The following is a 27,276-nucleotide window of genomic DNA, read 5'->3' as shown; positions in this document are numbered from 1 at the left end:
CTGTATGAGTCAAACAGTTCAGTCGATACATTTATCATTTATAATGTAATTTTTTTTTTTGGAAACAATTTGATAAGCTTCAGTAGTTAGTATACTTTTGGGATATATTCTGTTCAAAGAGAATGACAGTTGTAAATCTCTGTGTACCATTTCTAACTTAAGAATAGATATTTGCTTTGTTAACCCTTCAGAAATTGAGATCCAGATCATCATTTGTAATATTCTATTACATATATTACTCTGCAATTTTGGAAATAAGCCTATTCTTTTCATATGTGGTTCTGAAAACAAAACCAAAATAACTTTTATGAACTAGAGAATTTAAAAATTGTTTTCATTTGTTTTAGGATGTGAACTATTACCCTTTTTTATTTCTAAAGAAGTTTCCTATGAGGGATTTGATGGGAGCTTCTCGAATTACTTGTGTATATGTTACCTAAACCATTTTTTTGTAATTTCAAGTCTTTTTATTGATATTTCTGTTAAATTATCATATGCTTTATTATGGTTTATTTTTAAGAATCTTTCTAATTGATTTAGTTGAAGATACAGAATTTTTTAAAGCAATGAGTTATCCATGGTATACTAGCAATGTCAGAGTACTGTTATAAATTTTATAAGTTTTAAACAGGCAGTCAAACTGATAATTTTTTGTTAAGAATTTAACCTTTATTTTTTATTTTATTATTTTATATTTTAATGTGGTGAAGATAGAACCCAGTGCCTCACATGTGCTAGGTAAGGTACTCTACCACTGAGCTACAAAGCCAACCCTAGTCAACTGATTTTTGACAGTAATTGCAGTGATTACCCTGAGATATTTTTGCTTCTGTTTTTAAAGTTCTCCAATTAAAATTATTTTACCTGTTTATTTTCTAGGAGAGAAATGTAGAAGCTGTGAGAAATGCAAAAGATGAACGTGTTCGGGAAATTAGGAATGCAGTGGAGATGATGATTGCACGATTAGACACTCAGCTGAAAAATAAGCTTATAACATTGATGGGTGAGTGTGACTTTTGTTAGGTGTGTTTTATTTGTTTTGGGAAGTGTTTTTCTGTGCTGCCAGAGCACATGGTACCTTGAACCTCCTTGAGTTTCAGTCTTTGAAGAGTAAGGTTGGTGAGTTGTTATAGTCTAGGAAGGAATCTTGAGATTTTAGGCAACTTCATGTTATAATTTGGACAGATGTCTAATTTGTATTTAGAAATCAGTGGAGAGAAAAGTTTGCATAGATGTTTGGGGAAGAGTCCTAATAGCCTAATCAATGGACCTTATTGTTTAGTAGTTTGTTTTTTTTTCTTTTCTAAATCCAATAAAAATTTCTAATGTCCTTATCCTATCTTTGTTGAACATAAAGAACTAACATCCGTGACTATCACAATAGTCCTCTTTTATTTTTTATTTTATTTTTTTAAAATATTTTTTAGCTGTTGATAGACCTTTATTTTATTCACTTATTTTATGGGTGCTGAGAATCTGAGAATCTAACCCAGTGCCTCACATGTGCTAGGCAAGTACTCTACCACTGAACCACAACCCCAGTCTATCAGGTTGTTTTTAGAGATTTAATCTTGGTTTTTAATTCTAGTAAGTCTCATTTTACTTCTAAATTACATTCAGTTATATTTATTGCTCATCCTTTTGGTTTCTCAAATATTCTTTCCTCCTACTTTGATTATGGAGCCTAGGATTGAACATACAATTTTAAACATGGAGTTTAGGGAAAAAAAATGCTAAAGTTTGTTTGGCTTGGTTTGGTTTAGTGTCTTAACCTTAAGTTAACCTGTAATCTTAGTCCATCTAACATTTTACTGTGAGCAAAGTCAGCTTCGTGTTTTTCAATGTAGTCTAACATGAAATACATATACTTTAGTAAGGTATTAACAAAGTATTTTGTTTTTTTTTACTTGTGCTATCTTTCTTTTAACTAAGATGCAGATATCCTTGAGTTTGGATGTTCATGTATTTCATGAATTGCTTTTGCATTATAAAAAGACATTTAGTATTATAAATCGATACTGACGAATGTTTTTCAAGACCCAGTGGCAAATCTTACTTTGCATTGAACAGTACAGGTCATCCACACAGTGGAGCAATTAGAAGAAACCTACAGACATTAATTATTCTGTTTATGGTGCCACTTTAGATAAAAGAATGTAAATGAAAATTATAATTGTTCTTAGACCCTTAGTGGAAGTTAGTTGTATGTATAATGAACTTATTTTTTGAGACTTTAAAATGATACTTGATACTTCCTTAAGTTTATTAAGCCATATGAAGTGCTAGGATGTTAGTATGTGCTAGCACTTTTAAAATTGAAGCTGCCTTTAGTGTTAATGTAATTTTAAATTGTAGCTAGGTGCAGGATATTTGGCCTTGCTTTTATTGAATGAGTTTGCTTCATTGCTTCCTTGGTTTAATTGAATTAACTTAAAATCAAATAAATTATTAGTACAGATCTCTTAATTTAACAACTTTTTTTTTTTGAGATAGGGTCTCACTATGTTGCTGAGACTGACTTTGAACTTGAAATCCTCCTACCTGAGCCTCCCCCCAGTTGCTGGAATTATAGGCATGTACCACTTGAGCTGTAGTTCACTTAGTGAAATAATTTCTTTTCCCAATAACTTAACTTGCCCTGTTTTTCTGGTTTTCAAATGATTTTTCATTGTAAGTTATTGCAATTTGAAATTTCCAAGATAGATTTTGTAATTAAATAGGGTACTTTCAGGGTTAGAGTATCTCTACAATAGTCTCACTATTAGCTTGCTTAGTATTATGAGGAATTTCACACTTGATTTGTATCACAGTTTCTACCACTAATTGTTTCTCCCCCCCATAGTACTGGGGATTGAACTCAGAAGTGTTCTAACTCTGAGCTATATACTCAGTCAAGTAAATACCCAGTAGTAAATGTACTTTTGGGATATATTTTAAAGTTCACCTTTCCACTTTTTTTTAGTTTAAAAAATTTTTTCATTAGTGCATTCAGACCATTTTATTTATAAACAGCAAAGTCTGAAGGTCTAGAAGCATACCTAATGAAATTAGCAGATGTTTCTGTTTTGAAAGTCTTGTTAAGTTGCTCAGACTGGCCTTGATTTTTGGGATCCTCCTGCCCTGGCCTCCTAAGTATCTGGAATTACAGTCGTGGCCCCTGTACCTGGCTCTACCACTAAATATTAAGTTGAATTATGTATGGTAGTAATGCCAAGTGCTGATGCTTCAGGATTATAGAATGTGGTGATGGTAGACATTATCTCCAGTAGTATTAGGTCCTAGCTTATAATTTAATTTCCATATCTATTTTTGCAATCAAGAACTTGTAATCAGTGGACATGGTGGCACATGCCTGTAATCCCAGACATTTGGTAGGAAAATTGTAAGGTCGAAGCCAGCCTGGGCAATCTCAAAAAGGGCTTAAGATGTTGTTCAGTGGTAGAATGCCCATGGGTTCAATTCCCAGTACCAAAAACAAAAAAACTTAAGATTTTGGTTTCAGAAAACAAAAAGTAAAAGGTCTGTGGATTCATTGTCTCCCTTCATCCAATAACATTACTCCAAATTGATAATTGTCTGGGATGTTTTCAGCTCTTCAGACTTTGTGGTTTATTTTAAAAATAGTCCCAATGCATCAAAAATAAATAAATAAATAAGCTGGACTTGGTGTTATACACTGTTAATACCAGTGACTCCAATGACTGAGGCAGGAGGATTGCAAGTTTCAGGCCAGCTTCAGCAATGTAGGTAGGCTCTGTCTTAAAATAAAAATCTTAAAAGGATTAGGGATGCAACTCAGGGATAGAGTGCCCCTGAGTTCAATCCCCAGGAGATGTAGGTGTACACACACACACACACACACACACACAAAAAAATAAAAATGTTTAAAAAAAAAAAAAAATCTGAGTTGGCACTTATGCTTATCTTCATTTTGCTTTAAAAACATATAAAACTTTATATCATAATAAATTTCCATAATAACTGTTTTATCACTTTCTGTCTTCAGCTTCTTGAGACTATATACCCCTTGCAAATTCTTTTATACAGGTTTGTCTGTTTGTAGGACAGATCTTTTACCAACATTTACATCTGGCCTACATACTACATCCCTCTTTTAAGCCATCATTAAACTTTGGGGAGAAATTGTTTTAGAATAATAGGATGAAATTTATCTTTCATAAATTTATCTTCTGAAGAACATAAAGATCTAGAGAAACAGCCAGGTGTCTTCTGATTCCTGCTACTTGGGAGACAGAGGCAGGAGGATCCCAAGTTTGGGGCCAGCCTGGCAACTTGGTAAGACCCTGTCAGATAATAAACAATAAAAAGGGCTGGGAATGTAGCTGAGGGGTACAGTGCTTGCCTAGCATGTTTGAGGCCCTGGGTTCAATCCCCAGTACCTCAAAGGATAAAAAAGACCTAGAGAAATTAATTTTTTTACTTAAAGTATATTGTCATTTTACTTCTTTTTTCCAGTGTTGGAGGTTGGATCCCAGGATTTTATTGTATATTAGGTGAATTTGATACCCCTAAATTGAATTTCCTCTAAAAGTACTTAGGATTGGTTCCAATTCTAGGCTACTATAATGTTTCCTTTAAACTCTAGGAAAATCTTTAGGGTAGCTGTAATGAAGAATTTTTCTTTACTTGAAGTGAATTTGTTTTTATTGGGTATGCTTATTGAAAGTTAATTTTCTTCTTAAACCAGTAATGAGTTTCAGTATTGATGTTTTGTTGTATTTAAACAGGTCAGAAGACATCTCTAACCCAAGAAACAGAGCTGTTGGAATCCCTTCTTCAGGAGGTGGAGCACCAGGTGATGAAATATTAGATGTAATAAAATAGTCTTTATCCATTTTTGCTCATACTTCTTTTTTTCAGTACCAGAGATTGAACCTAGCGGTGCTTATCCACTGACCTACATTCCCCAGCCTTTTTTTATTGTTTGTTTCAGAACAGGGTCTTACTGAGGATGGGCTTTGAACTTGTGATCTTCTTGCCTCAGCCTCCTGAGTCTCTGGGATTACAGACGTGCGCCACCATGCCTGGCTGTCTGTGTATCTTAAAAGATTTTTTATTTTTGAGAGAGGGAAAGTTATGTCTGTTTGATTCTACTGTCTTTCCTATTTCCAATCCCCTTTCCTTCCCCCATTACCCCCTGTCCAGTCCTATGAATTCCCCCTGCATTGTGAGTCAGCATCTGCATATCAGGAAGAATATTCAGCCTTCATTTTTTTGGGGATTGGCTTATTTCACTTGGCATGATATTCTCTAACTCCATCCATTTATTGGCAAATGCCATAATTTCTTTCTTTATATCTGGGTACTATTCCATTGTGTATATGTACCACATTTTCTATATCCACTCATCTGTTGAAGTGCAGCAAGGTTGGTTTAATAGTTTAGCTATTGTGAATAGAGCTACTATGAACATTGATGTGACCACATCACTAGTATGCTGATTTTAAGTCCTTTGGTATAGGCTGAGGAGTGGGATAACTGGGTCAAATGGTAGTTCCATTCCAAGTTTCCTGAGGAATCTCCATACTGCTTTCCAGAGTGGTGGATCAATTTGCAGTCTCAATGGCAATATGAGTGTACCTTTTCCCTCACATCCTCACCAACATTTATTGTTACTTGTATTCTAGATAATTGTCCTTCTGACTGGAGTGAGATGGAATCTTGGTGTAGTTTTAATTTGCATTTCTCTAATTGCTAGAGATGTTGAACATTTTTTCATATATTTGTTGACCAATTGTATTCCTTCTGTGAAGTGCCTTGTTCAGTTCCTTGGCCTGTTTATTGATTGGGTTATTTGTTTTTTTAGTGCTCTTTTGAGTTTTTTTTTTTTTTTTTTTTTAATATATCTTGGAGATGAATGCTCTGAGGTGCAGGTGGCAAAGATATTCTTCCATCCTATAGCCTGACTTTCACATTCTTGATTATTTCCTTTGCTGTGAAAAAGCTTTTTAGTTTAATGTCATCCCATGTATTGATTCTTAATTTTACTTCTTGCAGTTTAGGAGTCTTATTGAGGAATTTGGTTCTGAAGCAGACATGATGGAGATTTGGGCCTGTTAGTTCTTCTGTTAGGTGAGGGTCTCTGTAATGCCTAGGTGCTTGATCCAGTTAGAGTTGAGTTTTGTGCAGATGAGAGGTAGGGGTCTAACTTCATTTTATTACATGTGGAGGGGCTGGGGATATAGCTCAGTTGGTAGAGTGCTTGACTTGAAAGCACAAGGCCCTGGGTTTGATCCCCAGCACCGCAAAAAAAAAAAAAAAGTTTAATTTCTATTACATATGGATTTCCAGTTTTCCCAACACTATTTGGTGAAGAGGCTTACGCTGTCCTTGTTCATGATTTTTTCTGTTGTTGTAGGTAATTTGCATATTCCTGAGTTATATAAATGGAATTATACATTACTCATTTTATGAGTAACTCCTTCAGCAAAATTAGTTTGTTTCATTTTGCTGTGTGCATCAGTAATTATTTTACTGCTGAGTAGTAGTATATGTAAATACCACAGTGTGATTTTTCCCATTTAATTTCTAATGATCATTTGATTTGACCATAAACTCCAAAATCCAGTTTTGGGCTATAACAGACAGAGCTTCTATAAACTTCCATGTCCAAACTTTTACATGAAAGTGTATTTTTTTTCCTCTTGGATGAAGTTATGGTGGAATGGCCTGGTCAAATGGTAGATAAATCATTATTATTATTATTTTTTAATATTTTGTTTTAGTTGTAGGTGGATACAATACCTTTCTATTTTTGTTTTTATGTGGTGCTGAGGATCAAATTCGGGGCCCCATGCATGCTAGGTGAGCACTCTGCTGCTGAGCCACAACCCCAGCCCATAAATCATTAATTTTTAAAATAATTGTCCACAGTTTTCTAAATTGTATCATTTTATATTTCTACCAATATTATATGAGAGTACCCATTTCTCTGCAATACTGCCAACACATGATACAGTTTCTTCTTTTAACCATTGTCCTGGGAGTGTCTAATTGAAGTTTAATTTCTTTAATTTTCTGGTTTGCCTCATGATTAATGATGATAAGAACCCTTTTTGAACTTACTTGCTATCCATGTATCTTTTGTTGAGGTGTCTGTTCACATCCTTTGTCCATTGTTTTATTGTCCTGTTTTTTTTTCTTAGTTTTCAGAATTTTTCACATAAAGCTCTAGATATGTCCTGTATCAGATAAATGCTTTGCAAAGGTTGTCTTCAAGTGTTCTCTTTTTTGTTTCTTGAGTGTCTTTTGAAGAACTGAAATTGTACTTTTTTTTTTTTGTAAATGGACACAATACCTTTATTTTATTTATTTTTATGTGATGCTGAGGATCGAGCTCAGTGCTTCACATGGGCTAGGCAAGCACTCCACCCCGGATAAAAACTACAGCTCTGAAATTTTATATTAATGAGATCTAATGTATCAGTTTTTGCTTTTTGTGTCATATTTAGGAAATCTTTAGCTTAGGGCCACAAAGTTTTTCTCTTATATTTTCTTTTGGAAAATTTGTTACTTTACGTTTTATATTTAGGTTTATGGTGCCTTTTGAGTGTTTTTGTTGGTGAGGTATCAATTCAAGGTGCGTTTTTTTTTTTTTTTTTTTTTTTTTTTTTTTTTTTTTTTTTTTTTGTTATTTGGCTATCTAGTTATTTTAGCACCATTTGTTCAAAAGACTGTCCTTTCTCTATTGAATTGTCATTAACATTATTTTAAAATTTAGTTGCCTGCCTATATTTAGACTCTGTTCTGTTCCATCAATGTATTTATTTTTATTCTAGAACCCTACCTTTTTTCATTTGGAGATGGAGTCTTGCTAAGTCGCCAAGACTGGCTTCAAACTCAAGATTCCCCTGCCCCACCCTCCCTATTAGCTGGCGTTATATTCATGCACCACCATGTCTGTCTTCAAAGTCAATTTCTTGAATAGTTATAGGGCAGTAAGTTCTCGTTTACTATTTTCTCTTGAGTGAGCTTTGGTAGTTGTGTGACTTTCAAGGAACTATTCCTTTTCATTTGAATTTGTTGACAAAAAGTTTATAATAATTTCTTGTTATCCTTTTAGCATTTTTAGGCTCCTCCGTGATGTCGCCTATTTCTTAACTTACACTTTCCTTATTTTGTCCCTGATCATTCTTGCTAGAAGTTTATTGGGTTTTATTGATATTCTCAGGAAACTACATTTTGATTTTAATTTTATTGTTTTTCTGTTTGGTATTACATTGATTTTTGTTTTGATCTAGTTTTTTCTGCTTAATTTTAGTTTAATTTGTTCCTCTTTTTTCTAATATCTTAAGATGGATGCTGAGGTTACTGACTTAAGACCTTTCTATTCAAAATACCTTCTTATATGCCTGTGACTTCTTTGATCCATGGACTCTTCAGGAGTTTTAGTTTACAATTATTTGGGGATTTAAAAAATATTCTATAATTGATTGCTGGTTTAATTTTAGGAAGTGTATAGCTTAAATCTGTTTTATTTGTTGAATTTTAGTGTGTTTTATCCCAGAATATGGTATATCCTAGAAAATGTCCTATGCACAGTTGAAAACAGTGTGTATTAGCCCTTTTGGGGTGATATGTTTTATAGGTAGTAATGAGGTCAGGTTGATTAATTATCAATATTAATGTATTCTTTGAGATTTTCTATGTACAGGTGAACATCCCTAATCTGAAAATCCAAATTCTATAGTGTTCCAAAATCTGATACTTCTTTAGTTCAAATATGATGCCACAAAATGGGAAATTCCATACCCAACCTCATATCACAAATTGCAATCAAAATGTAGGCACTAAAAATAGTGTAAAAAATTATTTCTGGGCTATGAGAATAAGGTGCTTATGAAAGGTAAAGTTTGTATTTAGACTTGGGTCCTATTGCTAAGGTAGTTCATTATCTTTATGCAGATATTTCAGTATCAAAAAAAAAAAAAATCTGAAATCTGAGATGCTTCTTGACCCAAGCATTTCGGCTAAGAAGTATTCAACTTATATTTTTGTAGTTAAATATGGGAGGGGATATTGAAATCTTAATTGTAACTTTTGATTTGTCTACTTTGACAGCTTTATCAGGTTTTGATTAATAGCTGTCTCGAATAATTATGTCCCATTATTGTCAGATGACCTTTTTTATTTTTGATAATATTGCTTGCTTTGAAATCTGTGTTTCAAATCTAAAAGCCAATTCAGCTTTCTTTTAAGTATCTCTTACATCTTTCTTTTTATATTGTGTGTAAGTGTTTAAAGTGCATATTATGTTGGTAGCATATAATTAGGTCAGCATTGTTTTAAATCCAATCTGACAATTTTTAATTTTTGATTGGAATGTTTAGGACATTTACATGTGGTATGCTTATTGATCTGATGAAGTGTTAGTCTTTCATCTTGCTACCAGTTTTCTATTTGTCCCATCTTAAATATATATATATATATATATATATATATAGACATATGTATATATATATATATACACATATATATATATACACACATGTTTAAGTTGTCAGTGGACCTTTATTTTATTTATTTATATGCTGTGCTGAGAATCAAACCCAGTGCCTCACATGTGCTAGGCAAGCCCTCTATCACTGAGCTACAACCCCAACCCTCATCTTGTTTTTGATGTGGTTTTTTATTTTACTTTTTTGTAGTTGTAGATGGATAGCATGCCTTTGTTTATTTTTATGTGTTGCTGAGGATGCAACCCAGGACCTCATATGTTCTAGGGAAGAGCACCACCACTAAAGCCACAGCCTCCTGTCCCCACTAGTTTTTCTTTTTGATGACTGAGTTGTCATCAGTGGATGACACTGATACCAGTAAATAAAAATAATAAGTGGCTGAAGTTGAGCTTTTAAAAAATCCCACGATGGACTTCTTAATGAGAGATAAAAAATTGAAAACACTGCTAGGGATAAAACAATCACTACCTGGTAGGAGTTTACTTTAAGAAAACAGAGTGGCTGGGAATATAGCTCAGTTGGTAGAGTGCTTGCCTTGCATGCACAAAGCCCTGTGTTCAATCCCCAGCACCACCAAAAAAAAAGAAAACAAAATAAAACAAAAAAGCAATAGTTTGGTGTATTGGCACATGCTTGTAATCCCAGCGAGGGGAGAGGCTGAAGCAGGAGGATCACAAATTCAAAGCCAGACTCATCAGCTTATTGAGATTCTTTCTCAACATTAAAAGTACAGATGGTTGGGAATGTGGTTCAGTGGTTAAGTGTCCCTGGGTTTAATCCCCAGTACAAAAAAAGAGGACAATAATGATTGCATGTGGTGGGGTGTGTGTGTGTGTGTATACACACACATACATACATACATACACATTCACATGTACACATACATAGATATATACACACATATATACTAGGGTTTGAACCCCGTGCTAAGGAGATAAACTACACACCAACCCTTTTCATTTTATTTTTGAAAGAAAGTCAAGCTAAATTACCCAGGTTGATCTCAAACTTGTGATCCTCCTGCCTCAGTCCCGAAAGTTTGCTGAGATCATAGGCATGTGCCTGTACCCTACTATTTTGTATTATAAATAAACAATATATAAAGCAGATCCTTATATAAATTTTTTGGTGAAATCACTATCTTGGTGAGTGATTTAAAAATATAAACTGATAACTCCAGCTAATATTTACTTTTATGTAAATTTTATTTGTTTAATAAATTTTGTGGTGCTAGGGATCAAACCCAAGTCTCACTAAACTACACTCTACCACTATGCTACACCTCCAGCCCCCCCCAAATAATATTTACAAAAGAAAATTAAGAAGCATGATACATATGGAATACTGCATCCTAAAATGAGAAAAAAATATAATATGTACATATATTTTTTGGGTGGTGCTGGAAATTGAACCCAAGTCTTCATATATGCTAGACAAGCACTCTAACCACTGAGCCACATCCATCCCCAAGAATATATACACTTTTCAAACACACATCAGATTGACCAGCTGATCATGTACTAAGGTACATAGAAATATGAGGAATTTTCAGAAGTTAATATAAAGAACATTTTGTAAAACTACAATATAATTGATATAAGAATACTTTAAAAATCTAAAATATTCTTTAAAATGTTTAAATATAGTTCATAATTGTTATGAGTTAAATTACTGTTGAAAGTACAAATTATTAAAATACCAGCCATGACTAAGAGATATGTAGAAGGAAATTGTCTGAAAGAGTTATTTTAATAAATGATAAATAAATGAATTGTTCCTAACTAAAGAATCCAGAAGAGGAATAGAATTTAAAAGCATAAAATGGGAAGAAATCATGATGATAGATGAAATTTACACAAAATGCCACAAAATAGTTGAGAGGAACAATATAATTGAATGTTTGAGGAAAAATGAGATAAATAAAAATTTGATCAAGAAAAATAAATCATCTTACTGTATAGTGGGAGGGAAAACTGGGATAAAATTACAAAGGTAGAAGAAAATTGAAGAATAAAAATATCTTTTAAATAGTTATGTTCACTCTGTGCCAGGCTCTGTTCTGTGTGCTTTGCACATTATGAGCTACTTCATTTAAGTAGAATGCACAAGAAAAGGATACTTTTCTAAAATTGTAATTACTGAAAGTGACTTAATATACTTGAAACAAATAAACATTCATTGGTGATGAGTTTCTTCCAAAAAACATCAAATCCAGATTAATAGAAAATATTTCCCAGATTTCTAAGTATCTGTTCCCTTTCCTAAGCACTTACTGAAAAGAGGATACAAAATTGTAAACGCTAGCCTATTATTCTTTGATAAATGTAATGCATAATTAATTTGTATAAGAACAGTATAAGAGGGCTGGCAATGTAACTCAGTAGTAGAGAATTTTCTTAGCAAGCAGAAGGCGCTGAGTTCTATACCCATCATCAAAAACAATAAAACAAAACAAAAAATATGGCATAAGAAAGACAAAGATCATATTACGAACGTATTTTCCTGGAGAGGCTCTGGCAAAGTTCTTTTGCACTTGTCACAGGGCCTAGAAACAAAGCATGGTTTTAAACTATAAAACCATGGTCCTTAATTGCCTAATATTTGGTCCTGGGATGATTAAGTCAGTGAAATATTGCCCCTTGGGTTTATGGACCAGATAGTTGAAGTAATGACCCTGAAGTAGGTATTTTGCCAGACGGATTGAAGAGTAAAATTTGATTTTTCCCTTTGTTAAGAGGAGAATATCTGTTATGGGGAAAGGAAGGACTTAAGTCATAATAGGCACAAAATATAAGGAGGAAGACTTGGCTATATTAAAATTAAGACTTACTTTGAACAAAAAAGTCTTTAAAAAAAAATAGGTCAATGGACTGGGATTGTAGCTCAGTGGTAGAGCACTTGCCTACCACTTCGTACCTAAGGATTTCTCTGAAAGAACTGGCCAAGGGAGTGGCAGTTCCTTCCCCAACCAGAGAGATTTTTAAGATGTTAAAATGAATTAGTACTCAAAGTAAAATATATAAACAGTACAGTAATCCAGTAGATTAAAGAACAAGGCTACATGAATATCTAAACTGAAATGAATAATTTTTAAAATACTATTGAGTCTGGGTAGGTGAATGCTGGAGATGAAGCTCAGTGGTAGGAGTGTTTGCAAGAGGTCCTAGATTTAATCCCTAGGACTAAGAAAAATAAAAGTCCATGGAAACACTTAAAGTAAATGATAAAATTTAGGAAGTTAAGAGTAGATAAGGGCTGGGGAAAGTTGGATCAGTTGGTGTTAAGTTATAGTTAGATATTCAATTCCAAAAGCTAAGACATTTTCAAAGTCTTCAACATAAAGAAGTGTTTGAGGTGGTAGATATGTTTAAACTGACTTAAATATAACACAATGTATACACATTGAAACATGACATGTATCACCTTAATGTGTACAATTTTTATGACTTTGTCATATTGGTAAACATTTTTTAAAAGTAATCCAGAATTGCTTCCTGGCAGTACTTCTTACCAGAAAACCTATTTATTGAATTAAGAAAAGGGCAGTATAAATTCAGAAAAGAGCTGGCACACACCTGTAATCCTAGTGGCTCCAAAGGCTGATGCAGGAGGATTGCAGTTTCAAAGCCAGCCTTAGCAACTTGGCAGGGACCTAACCAACTTAATTGAGACCCTGTCTCAAATATAAAAAAGAACTGGGGATGTGTCTTAGTGGTTAAAATAAATAAATAAAATAAAATTATATGTATATATAATGTGTGTGTGTGGAAAGGAAGAGATAATACTCTTCATATGCAAAGGGTATGATTATCTATGTAGACAATATATTAACTTTCAGACCCTTTTTGTTAGCTTCATTGCACATAAAAATCAGTAGTGTTCCTACATCAGGAATAACCAGCTAGAAAATTTGTTTGAAAAAGATTTCATTCATAATAGCAACAAAAACTGTAGAATCTGTGCATAAATCTGACAGATTTTTAAGATCTTTGTAGTGACAATTATAAGGTAAAAAAGAGCTGAATGAAGAAACATTGAGTCTTATTCTCAGATGTACATTTATTTTTTTGGGAAACACGGGGTATGTGTCATAATTACAGGTTTTCTTAATGGCATATAATTTAACAGTGTACTTAATATTCTGTTTTACTAACTGGGTGCGATGGCACATGCCTGTGATCCCAGTGATTTGGAAGGCTGAGATAGGAGGATTGCAAGTTCTAGGACAGCCTCAGCTTAGTATGACCCCATCTCAAAATAAAAAGGACTGGAGGGGGGCTGGGTTTGTGGCTCAGTGGTAGAGTACTTGCCTAGCATGTGTGAGGCACTGAGTTTGATTCTCAGCACCACATAAATAAAGATATTGTGTCCATCTACAACTAAAAAAAAGTTGGGGGGAATGTAGTTCAGTGGTAAAGTAAGTATCCCCTTGGTTCAAACCCTACTACCAAAAAAAAAAAAAAAAAAAGAGTAGATACATGACAAAGATGCAGAAGATTGTTATTTTCAACAAACATTGACTGTTCTACATTGGGCAAATAAACTTAGATCTTCACCTTAACTCTGACAAGAATCAGTGTCAGATGGATTGAAGAGTAAAATTTGATTTTTCCCTTTTTTTTTTCACACTTAACTTTTAATTTTTTTAATTTATTTTTTATTGTAAACAAATGGGATACATGTTGTTTCTGTTTGTACATGGCGTAAATTGCATGTGTAATCATAAATTTACATAGGGTAATGTTTGATTCATTCTGTTATTTTTTTCCCTTCCCCCCCACCCCTCGCACCCCTCTTTTCCCTCTATATAGTCCTTCCTTCCTCCATTCTTGCCCCCCTCCCTAACCCTAACTCTAACCCTAACACTAACCCCTCCCACCCCCCATTATGTGTCATCATCCACTTATTAGCGATATCATTTGTCCTTTGGTTTTTTGAGATTGGCTTATCTCACTTAGCATGATATTCTCCAATTTCATCCATTTGCCTGCAAATGCCATAATTTTATTATTCTTTATGGCTGAGTAATATTCCATTGTACATATATACCACAGTTTCTTTATCCATTCATCAATTGAAGGACATCTAGGTTGGTTCCACAATCTGGCTATTGTGAATTGAGCAGCTATGAACATTGATGTGGCTGTATCTCTGTAGTAGCTGATTTTAAGTCCTTTGGGTATAGGCCAAGGAGTGGGATAGCTGGGTCAAATGGTGGTTCCATTCCAAGTTTTCTAAGGAATCTCCACACTGCTTTCCAGAGTGGCTGCACTAATTTGCAGCCCCACCAGCAATGTATGAGTGTACCTTTTTCCCCACATCCTCTCCAACACCGATTGTTGCTTGTATTCTTGATAATCGCCATTCTAATTGGGGTGAGATGGAATCTTAGGGTGGTTTTGATTTGCATTTCTCTTATTACTAGAGATGTTGAACTTATGGAAAAATGTTTGTTGATTGCTTGTAGATCTTCTGTGAAGTGTCTATTCATTTCCTTAGCCCATTTGTCGATTGGATTATTTGCATTCTTGGTGTAGAGTTTTTTGAGTTCTTTATAGATTCTGGAGATTAGTGCTCTATCTGAAGAATGATTGGCAAAGATTTTCTCCCACTCTGTAGGCTCTTTCTTCGCATTGCTGATAGTTTCCTTTGCTGAGAGAAAACTTTTTAGTTTGAAGCTATCCCAGTTATTAATTCTTGCTTTTATCTCTTGTGCTATGGGAGTCCTGTTAAGGAAGTCTGATCCTAAGCTGACATGTTGAAGATCTGGACCTACTTTTTTTTCTATAATCTGCAGGGTCTCTGGTCTGATTCCGAGGTCCTTAATCCATTTTGAGTTTAGCTTCATGCATGGTGAGAGATATGGGTTTAGTTTCATTCTGTTGCATATGAATTTCCAATTCTTCCAGCACATTTGTTGAAGAGGCTATCTTTTCTCCATTGCATATTTTTGGCATCTTTGTCTAGTATGAGAAAATTGTATTTATTTGGGTTTGTGTCCATGTCTTCTATTCTGTACCATTGATCTACCTTTCTATTTTGGTACCAATACCATGCCGTTTTTGTTACTGTTGCTTTGTAGTAGAGTTGAAGATCTGGTATTGTGATACCCCCTGCTTCACTCTTTCTGCTAAGGATTGCTTTAGCTATTCTGGGTTTCTTATTCTTCCAGATGAAGAATAATTCATAATTGCTTACTCTATTTCTGTAAGGTACGTCATTGGGATTTTAATTGGAATTGCATTGAATCTGTGTAGCACTTTTGGTAGTATGGCCTTTTTGACAATATTAATTCTTCCTATCCAAGAACATGGGAGATCTTTCCATCTTCTAAGGTTTTCTTTAATTTCTTTCTTTAGTGTTCCATAGTTCTTATTGTAGAGGTCTTTCACCTCTTTTGTGAGATTGATTCCCAAGTATTTTATTTTTTTCGATGCTATTGTGAATGGGGTAGTTTTCCTAATTTCTCTTTTTGAAGATTCATCATTTATGTATAAAAATGCATTAGATTTATGTGCATTGATCTTATATCCCACTACTTTACTGAATTCACTTATGAGTTCTAAAAGTTTTCTGGTGGAATTTCCTAGTTCCTCTTAGGTATATAAGCATATCATCAGCAAATAGGGATAGTTTGAGTTCTTTTCCTATTCGTATCCCTTTAATTTCTTTGGTCTGTCTAATTGCTGTGGCTAGAATTTCAAGGACGATATTGAATAGAAGTGGTGAAAGAGGGCATCCCTGCCTTGTTCCAGTTTTAAGGGGGAATGCTTTCAGTTTTTCACCATTTGGAATGATATTAGCCATGGGCTTAGCATAGATGGCCTTTACAATGTTAAGGAATGTTCCCACTGTCCCTATTTTTTCTAGTGTTTTGAGCATGAAGGGATGCTGTATTTTATCGAATGCTTTTTCTGCATCTATTGAAATAATCATGTGATTCTTGACTTTAAGTCTTGATTTTTCCCTTTTTTAAGAGGAGAATATCTGTTATGGGGAAAGGAAGGACTTAAGTCATAATAGGCACAAAATATAAGGAGAAAGACCTGGCTATATTAAAATTAAGACTTACTTTGAACAAAAAAATCTTTAAAAAAAAAAATAAGTCAATGGACTGGGATTGTAGCTCAGTGGTAGATCATGTGTGAGGCACTGGGTTTGATTCTTAGCACCACATAAAAATAAATAAAGATTTATCAACAACTAAAGTTTTTTAAAAAATTGGTTGATAAGCCATAGGCTTGGAAAAGTTATTTGTCATTCCTGAAACTGAATTGGTATACAAGATTTATAAAGAAATATATGTCTGGGGTATGGATGTAGCTGAGCAATAGAGCACTTAACTGTGAGACGATGGGCTCAAACCCCAGCAGTGCAAAAAAAAAAACCCAAAAAAAACGAAAAAACAACAAACCATAATATACAGCTAAAATAGTGTTACAAAAATTTAGCAAGGGACTGGAGTTGTAGCTCAGTAGTAGAGCATTTCCCTAGCGTGTGCGAGGCACTGGGTTCAATTCTCAGCACTGCATATAAATAAACAAATAAAGGTCCATCAACAACTAAAAATAATTTATTTTAAATGAGCAAGGATATGGATACCATAGTGGATGCTGGATGACAAGCAAATGAATTTCACTGATAAACTAGGAAATATTTGGTAAAACTATAGCAAAATGCTATCTTAGCCAGTAGATTTATAAAAATTTATAAGTAAAAGAACAAATGGTGGGGGCTGGGGTTGTGGCTTAGTGGTACAGCGCTTGCCTAGCATGTGTGAGGCACTGGGTTCGACTCTCAGCACCACATATAAATAAATAAAATGAAGACCCATTGACAACTAAAAAAATTAAAAAAAAAAAAAGAACAAATGGTGATAAGGATGTCCCAAAGGGAACTTATTCACCATTGAGAGATGCATAAATCTGTTGGACTACTTTTAGAGAACAGGTTAATACTTGCTGAATTGTTGATAGACTTCAATCAGTAATTCTTGTCCCAGACAAATTCTGTACAAGGAGTTATGTACAAATAACTTCACTCCAGAGTTAGTAGTAAAGGGTAGGAAACAACATAAATGGGGATAAAGGATTTTTGTTATATTCATACAAAGGTATTCTTTAGAGCTCTTGAAATAAGTTGATAAACCTTACTACAATTCAGTCTCAATATTGAATGAAAAATGCAAGGTACATGATGATATTTATATAAAGTTAGAAAACAACATTTTCTATGAACGTATATATACAAAGTAGTAGAAATACATATGTGATGATAAACTTTAGTTGAAGTAGCAAGTTGTTTAGGAGTAAGTGGCATCAAGGCAGGATACACGTAGTAACCATTCAATAAAAATTTAGTGAAAAATATAAATTAAAACTTTATATGTACATATGCATATATCAGTGATTTTAAAATAACATACCTTAAAATCATATCAGCTAATATTCAGAGTACACTAGATTGTTTAAGTTATTCAGAAAACATTAATGACATGGGCAATGCCTGACACATAATAATGTGAATGAGAAAATATGCATCTGCTTAGTTTTTCCATCCTTTTGTCTTTTACTGGTATGTTGTTGGTTGATCCAGTAGTTTAATCACGTATCATTATTCTTGGTAAAACCAAGGCTATAAATATTCATATATATCATATGGTACTATTCTTTATGAGCTATAAGAAACTGTTATTCAAAAGATGTAAATCCAATTATAGTGTGTTGTGTTAGCTTTATGTTGTTAAAGAAGGAAATTTATTTCGGTTTATAGTTTTAGTTCAAGGTCACGTGGCTCTGTGTTTGGGCCTGTAACAAGGCATTATGGTGGAAGTGCATGGTAGAGGAAACTGGGAAGCAAGAGCAAGAGAAAGGAGCTTGGAGTCCCATTTTCCCCCTTCTTGGGGACACCCCCAGTGAGCTAATTTACTTCCACTACACAATACCTCTTAAAGATTTCTCCTAATATTTTGACAGTCTGATAATCAAGGATTTTGGCAGGACATCTGAGACCCAAACCATATATGAATTTCATTCGTATGGCATCTGATAGCATATTGGTTTGCTGGGACTGTATAGTAAAATAATGCCTGCCTGGAAGGCTTGAACAACAAATTTATTTTCTCATAGTTCTGGAGGCTGTTGAGCCTGCAACATATAAGTTCGGGGCTTTGGGGAGAGACGGTTCATTCGATAATAGGTTATAAAGTGGTTTTCACATACAACTTTGTGATCCTGGTGACGACCTGACTGAAACAAGTAGTGGTAGATATTATTTCAACTTTTATATAAATAAACTTAGTCGTGTAAGTAGTTACTGGCAGAATTAGAATTTTGTTAAATACAAAAATCAGTGGTCTTTTTACTACCATCTTTATTTTTAGTAAAGTTAGGTTTCTCACTTTTTGCCTTTGAAATATAGTACTGTTTCTGGAATTGATATAGGTTAACGTTTGTGAGTTACATCTTAACATTTCTATTACTTAGAATGCCATTGAAGACATGCGTGCTTTTTATAGGCTTTCCACTCACAAGATTTGTTTGTTAACACACATAATAGCTTCACTGTACCACTGTGGAAATGTATTTGTAGTTGCTCAATATTTGACTTACCCTAAAAAATGAGGAGAGAAAAATGGATTCAAATCTTGAGTCCACCGCTTTACATTAGAATGAGAATAAACTTAGATGCTTGAAGATTGTGAATTCTCCAACCCACTTTGAATTGTTTTATATTTATTTTTCTCTTTTTTGGGGGAGGTATATAACCAGATTAATTTCTAATTTCCTTCTTTATTAAAAAAAATTTTGAGGTGTGATTGAATAGTAATTTTGTTGGTTGAGATCATTCTTTTCCTCACACAGTTGCGGTCTTGTAGTAAGAGTGAGTTAATATCTAAGAGCTCTGAGATCCTAATGATGTTTCAGCAAGTTCATCGAAAGCCCATGGCATCCTTTGTTACCACTCCTGTTCCTCCAGACTTTACCAGGTATGATGGTTTTTAGAATTCATTTTCATTTGACGTTTGTGTGCAAAGGTATACACTTGTTTCAAAGAATAAATTCTCTTGAGTCTACATAACTTTATAAGGTGCTTTTTATAATGTGATCCCTGTTATGCATGTATATCTGATCTCAAAGTCAGTTGGTTGGGCATGGTGGTACCTACCTCTAATCCCAGCAGTTTGGGAGACTGAGGCAGGAGGGTCACAAGTTTGAAGCCAGCCTCAGCAACTTAGTGAGGCCCTAAACAACTTGGTCAAAATTTTAAAAAATATATAAAGGACTGGGGATATAGCTCAATGGTAATGTGCCTCTGTGTTTGGTTCCTAATACCAAAAAAAAAAAGTCAGCAGACAAAAAAAGATAGTGAATTAAAAACTTGTTCTGGGGGTTGGGGATATAGCTCAGTTAGTAGAGTGCAAGCACAAGGCCCTGGGTTCAATCCCCAGCATTGGAAAAAAAAAAAAAAATTCTTTAAAAAAATTTTTTTTAGCTGTCAGTGGACCTTTATCTTATTTATATGTGGTACTGAGGATTGAACCCAGGGTGTCACACATGCCAGGAAACTACTCTACCACTGAACTACAACCCCAGCCCTAAAAACTTTTCTTGAAGCTCCATTTTTCCATATAAAAAATAATCGATCTCATTAGCTCCGTCAGTGTATATTTATTCTTTCATTTATCTTTTGAATTCACTTGTATCTTGTTAAACAGAATTGAGAAATGGATAAAATGTCCAAAGAATTTGACCTGAATTTTCAAAGATAGTTGGAGGAAACTATTGCAACAGTTTCAATCTGTGTATCTTTCTAGTTTGCATCTTTAAACTCTTCTGAAAGCTTATTCTTTTATCATACTTAGAAATATAATATTATTTTAGACTAGTTTTTTCAACCCTAACACTTGGGATCTGTTGAAAATTGTCAGTACTAGACCATACCCTAGGCCATTTGAAGTGAAATTTCTGTGTATTTATTAGTTGGCTATAAAGCCTTGACAAAATTTCAGGGTGGCTTAAACAAAGCAATTTATTTCCTCAGTTTTGGAGTCAAGAAAAAGTATCAGAAAATTTAGTGTCTGGTGGACTTTTGAAGTCGTAGGCAGTTGTCTTCACTGTGTCTTCACATGACTTTTTCTCTGTTCATGCAATGAGAGATAGGTCTCTGGTGTTTAATCTCCTTATGTGGACAGCAGCCTTTTTGGATTAGGGCCCTACTCTTAACTCATTTAGCCTTAATTACTTCCTTAAGGTCCTGTTTCCAAGTCACGTGGGGGTTTTGGGCTTCCATGTAGGAATCTGGGGAGACAGTTCAGTTCATTAACTTTAGGTACAGATTGACACTTAAAGTTTGTTCTTTTTATTTATTTATTTAAAAAAATTTTTAGTTGTCAGTGGACTTTATCTTATTTATTTATATGTGGTACTGAGAATCGAACCCAGTGTCTCACACATGCTAGGCAAGTGCTCTGCCACTGAGCCACGATTCCAGCCCTAGTTTGTTCTTTATAAATCTTAGCTTATTCCTAAAATGAGGGATGAAAACACTGTTCCACATTAATATTTTGGTCTGACACATTTTATCTTATACTTTAGAGATGGCTTATCATGTTTTTCTTACATGTTAAGGGTTATGGTTCATTTAGAAAATAGTTGTTGTTATAAAAAAGTCAAAAAAATTTTTTGAGCTACATTTTCCTTTTTCTCTTCAATGCAGTGCCCTCTGATGGCCACAACACTTATATTACACTAGAGTATATGGTGTAAGCCAGGGTTTTTCTACTTTGGCATTTTTGATATTTTGAGTTGGATAATTATTTGTGTTATGGAGGGTGTATTCCCGTGTGTTGTAGGATGTAGCATCCTCTTGTCAGTAGCACTCCACTACCAGCACTTTGTAGTTGTAACAAAAATGTTTCCAGACATTGTAAAATGTTCTCTGAGGGCAAAATCACCCCTGGTTGGGAATTACTGGCATGCATACTTGTTCCTCATCCTAGATGGATTCTGAGGATCAATGGTAGGGACCCATGGTCCTATAAGCAGAAGGACAGATTTACTGATAGGCAAGGGAAGTCTTTGTTTCTGATTAACAAACCTGATACAACCAGGCATGGTGGCATTTGCCTGTAATCCCGCTTCAGCAATTTAGTGAGATCCTGTCTTGAAATATGAAAAGGCCTGGGGATGTAGCTTAGTGGTAACATACCCTGGGTTCAATTCCTAGTACCACCAACCAACAAACAAAACACTGATAAAATATTCATTATGTCATCAAAGCACTGAAGATTATTAAAAGTATTGGATATTTGCTATCATTAAATAGGTTTGGGCAATTTTAAGAATATTCACCAATATCCTAGGGCTTCCTCTTTTCAGCTATGTGGTCACATTTCAGTTTCAAAGATACTGTTTTGAACCTGCCTGTGACTGGTGGAAGAAAACAACTTTTAACATTTAGATTGTTTGGGAAAATTCTGCTTTTCCTCTTCCCTTTCCTCCCTTCTTCCCTTCCTCCCTTCCTCCCTTCCTTCCTTCCTTTCTTTTTTTCTTTTTGTGGTGCTAGGGATCAAACCAGGGTCTCACTGCATGCTAAGCAAGTGCTCTACCACTGAACTACACCTCCAGCCCTTTGAAAATGCTTCTTGAGCACTCTAAATAATATTAATATCATAGTGTAGTTGGGGAACCACTGATACAGGTAAATTTCTGTCCTGTTACCACTTTCAATACCACTTTCAGTAGCTTATCAGGCAAGTGATAGTGCTTTCTGGTGTGATAAGTAAGTAGCTTTCTCTCTAGTAATGCCCACCACCTTTTTGGAAATTTTGACTTTTAACTTAATTCTTAATTTTTATTGGAGACTTAGTTTACTATTGCAATATATAGGAAACAGAGGTTCATCTATTGATGACTTGATCAGCAAAGAAAAGAAGGCCAAATAAGAAGGACTAGCATTCATTGATGTAACATTACAAATCAAAGATTAGAAGTGCACAACAGTGATGTTTTAAGCTTTGAGATTGAGACTGAATTGTCTTTAGTTCTGTTAATGTTTGGTGTGGAAACCTCTGTAGAGATGAAAAGATCATTAAATCAGTGAAGTATTATTTGAGACTGTATACCCCTATTGTCAGCATTAAAGAGGAACTAAAAATCTCAGGCAGATAGTCCACATTAAGTAGTAAATAGTTGTTTATTAAAATATTTGTACTCATTTATGTACATCTTATATCAGTTCTGAAAAGAAGTCAGGGTAAAGACTGGAGTGGTCAAGAAAACTATAATCTGGAAAATAATTGGGAAAGGCCTTGAAAGATATGTAGGATTTAATTGGAAAGATGAGAATGAGTATGCACACATACATGAAAATATGGATATAAAAAAAAGTTGTTATATTTGGGGGGACAGCAAGGGAAAAATTTTAGCCAGAATTTGAAGGGTCATTTATTGTTGGAGCATAATAAGAAATAGGGTGGGCTCGGGATATAGCTCATTTGGTAGAGTGCTTGCCTCACATGCACAGGGCCCTGGGTTCTAATCTCTAACACCACAAAAAAAAAAAAAAAAAAAAAAGGAAAGAAAGAAATAGGACTGTTTAGGTGTTTAGGTGTTCCCAAGGAGAACTGAGAAGAGAGAATGTTGCTGTCAGTTCATAGAGAGTATTAAGTTTCTGGGAGAAATGGTCAAGTTGGGAGGGAGAACCACTATTTATATAGCTTATCAATCTGTTTTCTTAAGGAAAAAATGAACACTTGCTGTCCCTCCTTCCCTTCCTTCATTTATAAAGTTAGGAGGTCATATATCTAAGGATGTGCAGATCATTGGCTTGCAAATTACTGTGGTAGAATGGATTTCAGTTTACTTTCCCACATTCTGTGAAGATGAAGATTGACACCATCATGAGATGAATTCACTCAAAAAGAATAGTCTGTACTTGTGAGAGGAGAAATAAAACCATGAGAGGATAGAGAAGATACAGCAGTGCATTATGGGCAGGCTGACAATGGTAACAGTATGATTAAAGATAACCTCAGAATAACCACAATTTGGAGTTGTTAATAAATAGTTAAAGGTGGAAATAGATGGTTTAGCTGTAGATATAACTGAGTATATAGGTGAAGTGTGCAAAATAAATTTTTGAGCAAATATTTCTTTATGATCTCACAGCAAATATTTATAAATATTCATTCAATGAGTATTTGAATGTTAGCCATATTCCAAGCATGTGTTACATGTTAGCAGAAAATGCAGTAGAAGAGCACTTGTGCTTTGAGTTAGGATGTAGTGAGAGCTGACTGGAATAGTCATAAAATGTGAGGACTGTTAATAGGGGAAGTATATGCATCCTATTTTATGCTGTCTTATTGCACTAATTTGATATAGTGTTGGTTGTGTCTGAAAAAATTTCCCTAATGTACATATGTAGAAGTGTATCACAGTATACTGGATTGACAGGTCTATTTTCTCTGCTCTGTGATTATTTTTTCTTAGCAAGTGAGAGCTAGGGCAGACCATGATGTATTCTTTTGGTTAGTGAGCTTTAGTAACTGTAGTCTTCATCCTGTAAACTTTTTTGTGACCATTTTCAGTTGGCTGAGTCATCTGCTGTTTGCATTCTGAAGAACTCTTAACCCTTAATGGCTAATGAGGACTGGGGATGTGGCTCAGTGGTAGAGCACTTGCCTGGCATGTGTGAGGCTCTGGGTTTGATCCTTACCATAGTGGGTGTGGTACGGCGGTAGTGTGTGTGACAATGATAGTCTGGGTGTTAAGACAATAACGAAGGAAATGTATTACACTGGATGTTGATGACATGATTGGAGAAACACCATACAGATCATCAGGCAGCTTGGGATTAATTGGTTTTTAGATACTGTGAGGATGTTCTGAATGTATTAGGCAAACTGACCAATACTTTTATGGTTGGAAAATATATAAGATTATAGCCAAAAACATGTCATTTTTTGAACAATTTGAGGACTTCATGAGGAAGACTTCCTTAGTCTCTGATTAGATTTATGGTTCCATTAAAGCTTCTTAGACCCTAATGGCATTCTTTCTGCTAAAAGCATATAATGGGAGACCTAAGAGCTGACTTCCATGGGTATGTGACTTCTCAATCACTTACATGAAGGGGATTAAAGATCTAGGGATGAAGAATATGAGTCTTTTAAGAAAAGGTAACAACTGACCAGGGATATGAATTTTTCACATAGTTAATTTGGATAGTAGTTTTATAGTTAACAATTGCAAGGCAAAGTATATCTCCTTACTGTGAAAAAGATGTGACCTATTTAAATAAAGAATAATTTTTATCAATACTGTATTTTTATAGGGCAAACCAGTAATTTCTTTAGGCACTAGCATGGTTCGACAGTGCTATTGATGTGTCCCTATCTTATTTTGGTCAAAATTTTGATGAATTGTCTGTAGAATATGTATCCAAAGATATTGTGAAATGACTTTCAGTTTGTTGTTTTGTTAAACTTCTACCTTTTTATCAAATTTATAATGCGTATTATAACACTGTATATGGTAGGATCTTTATAATAAATACTACTTTAATGACTTTAGAGGTGTTCTAATGATCTTACCACAAACCATCCGCATGATCTAAGAATAGTAACCAGCAAAATGAATTATCTCATATCCCTTCTGCTCCAGTTACAGTTCAGTTCTCTTTGGAGGAGATAGTGTGAAACTAAAGTCATTTGAGGTAAACTTAGATTGCTAAGAAAGTATTACTATGCTAGTCCATCCCAGTTATCCCCTAAGTGATTATGTATTCTAATCCTATAAGATTATTTGGTTTATTTACTAGTAAGTAATTTCAAAGTATTTAAGGTCTATTAGTATTCCCACTAAGTTGTTTTGAAGGAATTTTTAGGATTGTGATTTTTTTTTTTTACTTTTGTTACTTTGTTTCATTTTTAAAGACTGTTTATATTTGTTTTATAATTCAGATTCCTAGCCTAAGCACTAATTTCTTTTTCCTATTTTCTTGAATAAACTTCTTTTAGTTTCTTGAAATGGTTTTAATATTTAATCATATGTTGCCTTTTTTTTTTTTTTTTTTTTTTTTGCGGTGCTGGGGTTTTGGACTTAGGCCTTGTGCTTTCGAGGCAAGCACTCTACCAACTGAGCTATATCCCCAGCCCCCATATATTGCCTTTGAAAAAATCTATTTTATAAAGTATTTATATACTCCATTTAATTGTAAAAACTTAATGGTTTTATGAATTCATTTGATTTAATTTGTTTGATAAGGATCTGGAAATATTTCATAGGGACTAGTTTAATAAAGTTTTAAAGGTATTATGGAGGGACTTTTTTTGTTTTTAAATTAAATTTTAAAGTTGCATAAGCTAAATAACTTTCCTTTTGCTTCTTTTCAGTGAATTAGTGCCATCTTATGATTCAGCCACTTTTGTTTTAGAGAATTTCAGGTAAGTTTTTGACAACTTTGTTTTTTTTGTATGTATACATAAGAAAGATGTAGAAAAATGTCATTCCTCAGTAGGACAGAGGTCTGTGTCACTCAGGTTTGTAATTTAAAAAAAAATTTTTTTTGGAAAATTTTTTTTAGTTGTAAATAGACAGAATACCTTTATTTTATTTATTTTTCTGTGGTGCTGAGGCTTGAACCCAGGGCCTGACACTTGCTAGGCAAGTACTCTACCACTGAGCTACCAGCCCAGTCCTTTAGGTTAGTAGTCTCTAGAAGAAACAAGTTTCCTATTAGAAACATAGAGGTGGTCTCAATTGTATAATATATGAAATACTGGGACTAGAAATGTTTCAAGTTTCAGCTTTTTTAGATTTTGGAATATTTGCATATGTTTAATGATGTGGAACCGAAGTCTAAACATGAAATTCATTTATGTTTTATACACACATTATACATGTAACCTGAAGGTAATTTTATACCGTTAGTTTTAGTGCCTTGTGATTTGAGTGCAACACATTATATAAAGTGAGTTGTGGCATTCTCCACAGTAGACTCATGTTGAAGCCCAAAAGTTTCAGATTTTGGAACCTTTAGAATTTTAAATCCTCAGATTGGCTATGTTCTACCAAGACTGATAGACATTTTAAAGAAGACAGTCTACTTAGCTTTTGCTAAAGTGTGTGGGACCAGGAATATAGAAATCAGTGAGCCCCCACCTACCCATCCTAAGAAATAAAAGTGGTGGGGTCCATTTGTTTTAGCTCAGTGAGAAGTTGTCAGTAAGAGGCTATTGTAAGAAATTTGTAGGCTTTGTAAATTGCTGTTTTTAGTTTTAAAGCAAAGATTCAAAAACACAAAGGTCCTCAGGGATTTGTCTTTAAGGGTAGCATGAAACTGGGAACTAAAAATGCAGTGTCTTCAGGAAAAGAACTTGGAATAGGCAGTACCATCAAAATAAGGTTATGATGCCGGGTGTGGTGGTGCATGCCTGTATTCCCAGTGACTTGAAGGCTGAGGCAGGAGGATTGCAAGATTGAGGTTAGCCTGTGTAACATAGCAAGATCTTAAGCAACTTAGTGAGATCCTATAGCTGAGTTGGTAAAGCACATCTGGGTTAAATCACCAGTACACAAACCCTTCCCCCCAAAAAAGGATTTTCCCCCTTGTAATGTTTTTTCTTATGGGGTAATTTTGTGGTTAAAGCATTCTCTCAGAGTTTTTTTTCCCACATACGTTATGGTTTAGCATATTATTCTCTTGTTTCCCCATATTTAAAAAGAATAATCATACTACTTAGAAGTGGGAAAGCAACATTTTTTTTTTTTTTTAAACTTTTCTTGGTTCT

General features: G+C 34.3%; 1 protein-coding gene across 7 annotated transcripts in view; it reads left to right on the top strand.

The window, feature by feature from the left end:
* The window catches only part of Trim37 (tripartite motif containing 37), a 180,169-nt gene that overhangs the window by 19,379 nt on the left and 133,514 nt on the right, over positions 1-27,276 (top strand). For all 7 annotated transcript variants that reach the window (XM_047542823.1, XM_047542821.1, XM_047542826.1 and 4 more), the window contains 4 exons: positions 880-1,003; positions 4,749-4,816; positions 19,343-19,467; positions 25,879-25,929. In XM_047542823.1, the coding sequence (XP_047398779.1) occupies positions 880-1,003; positions 4,749-4,816; positions 19,343-19,467; positions 25,879-25,929 (368 nt within the window). The remainder of the gene's footprint in view (positions 1-879; positions 1,004-4,748; positions 4,817-19,342; positions 19,468-25,878; positions 25,930-27,276) is intronic.

Source organism: Sciurus carolinensis, chromosome 3 (genome assembly GCF_902686445.1).
Source record: "Sciurus carolinensis chromosome 3, mSciCar1.2, whole genome shotgun sequence".
Lineage (NCBI taxonomy): Eukaryota > Metazoa > Chordata > Mammalia > Rodentia > Sciuridae > Sciurus > Sciurus carolinensis.
The sequence above is the reverse complement of the archived record's forward strand: the minus strand, read 5'-3'. Positions and strand labels throughout refer to the sequence as shown.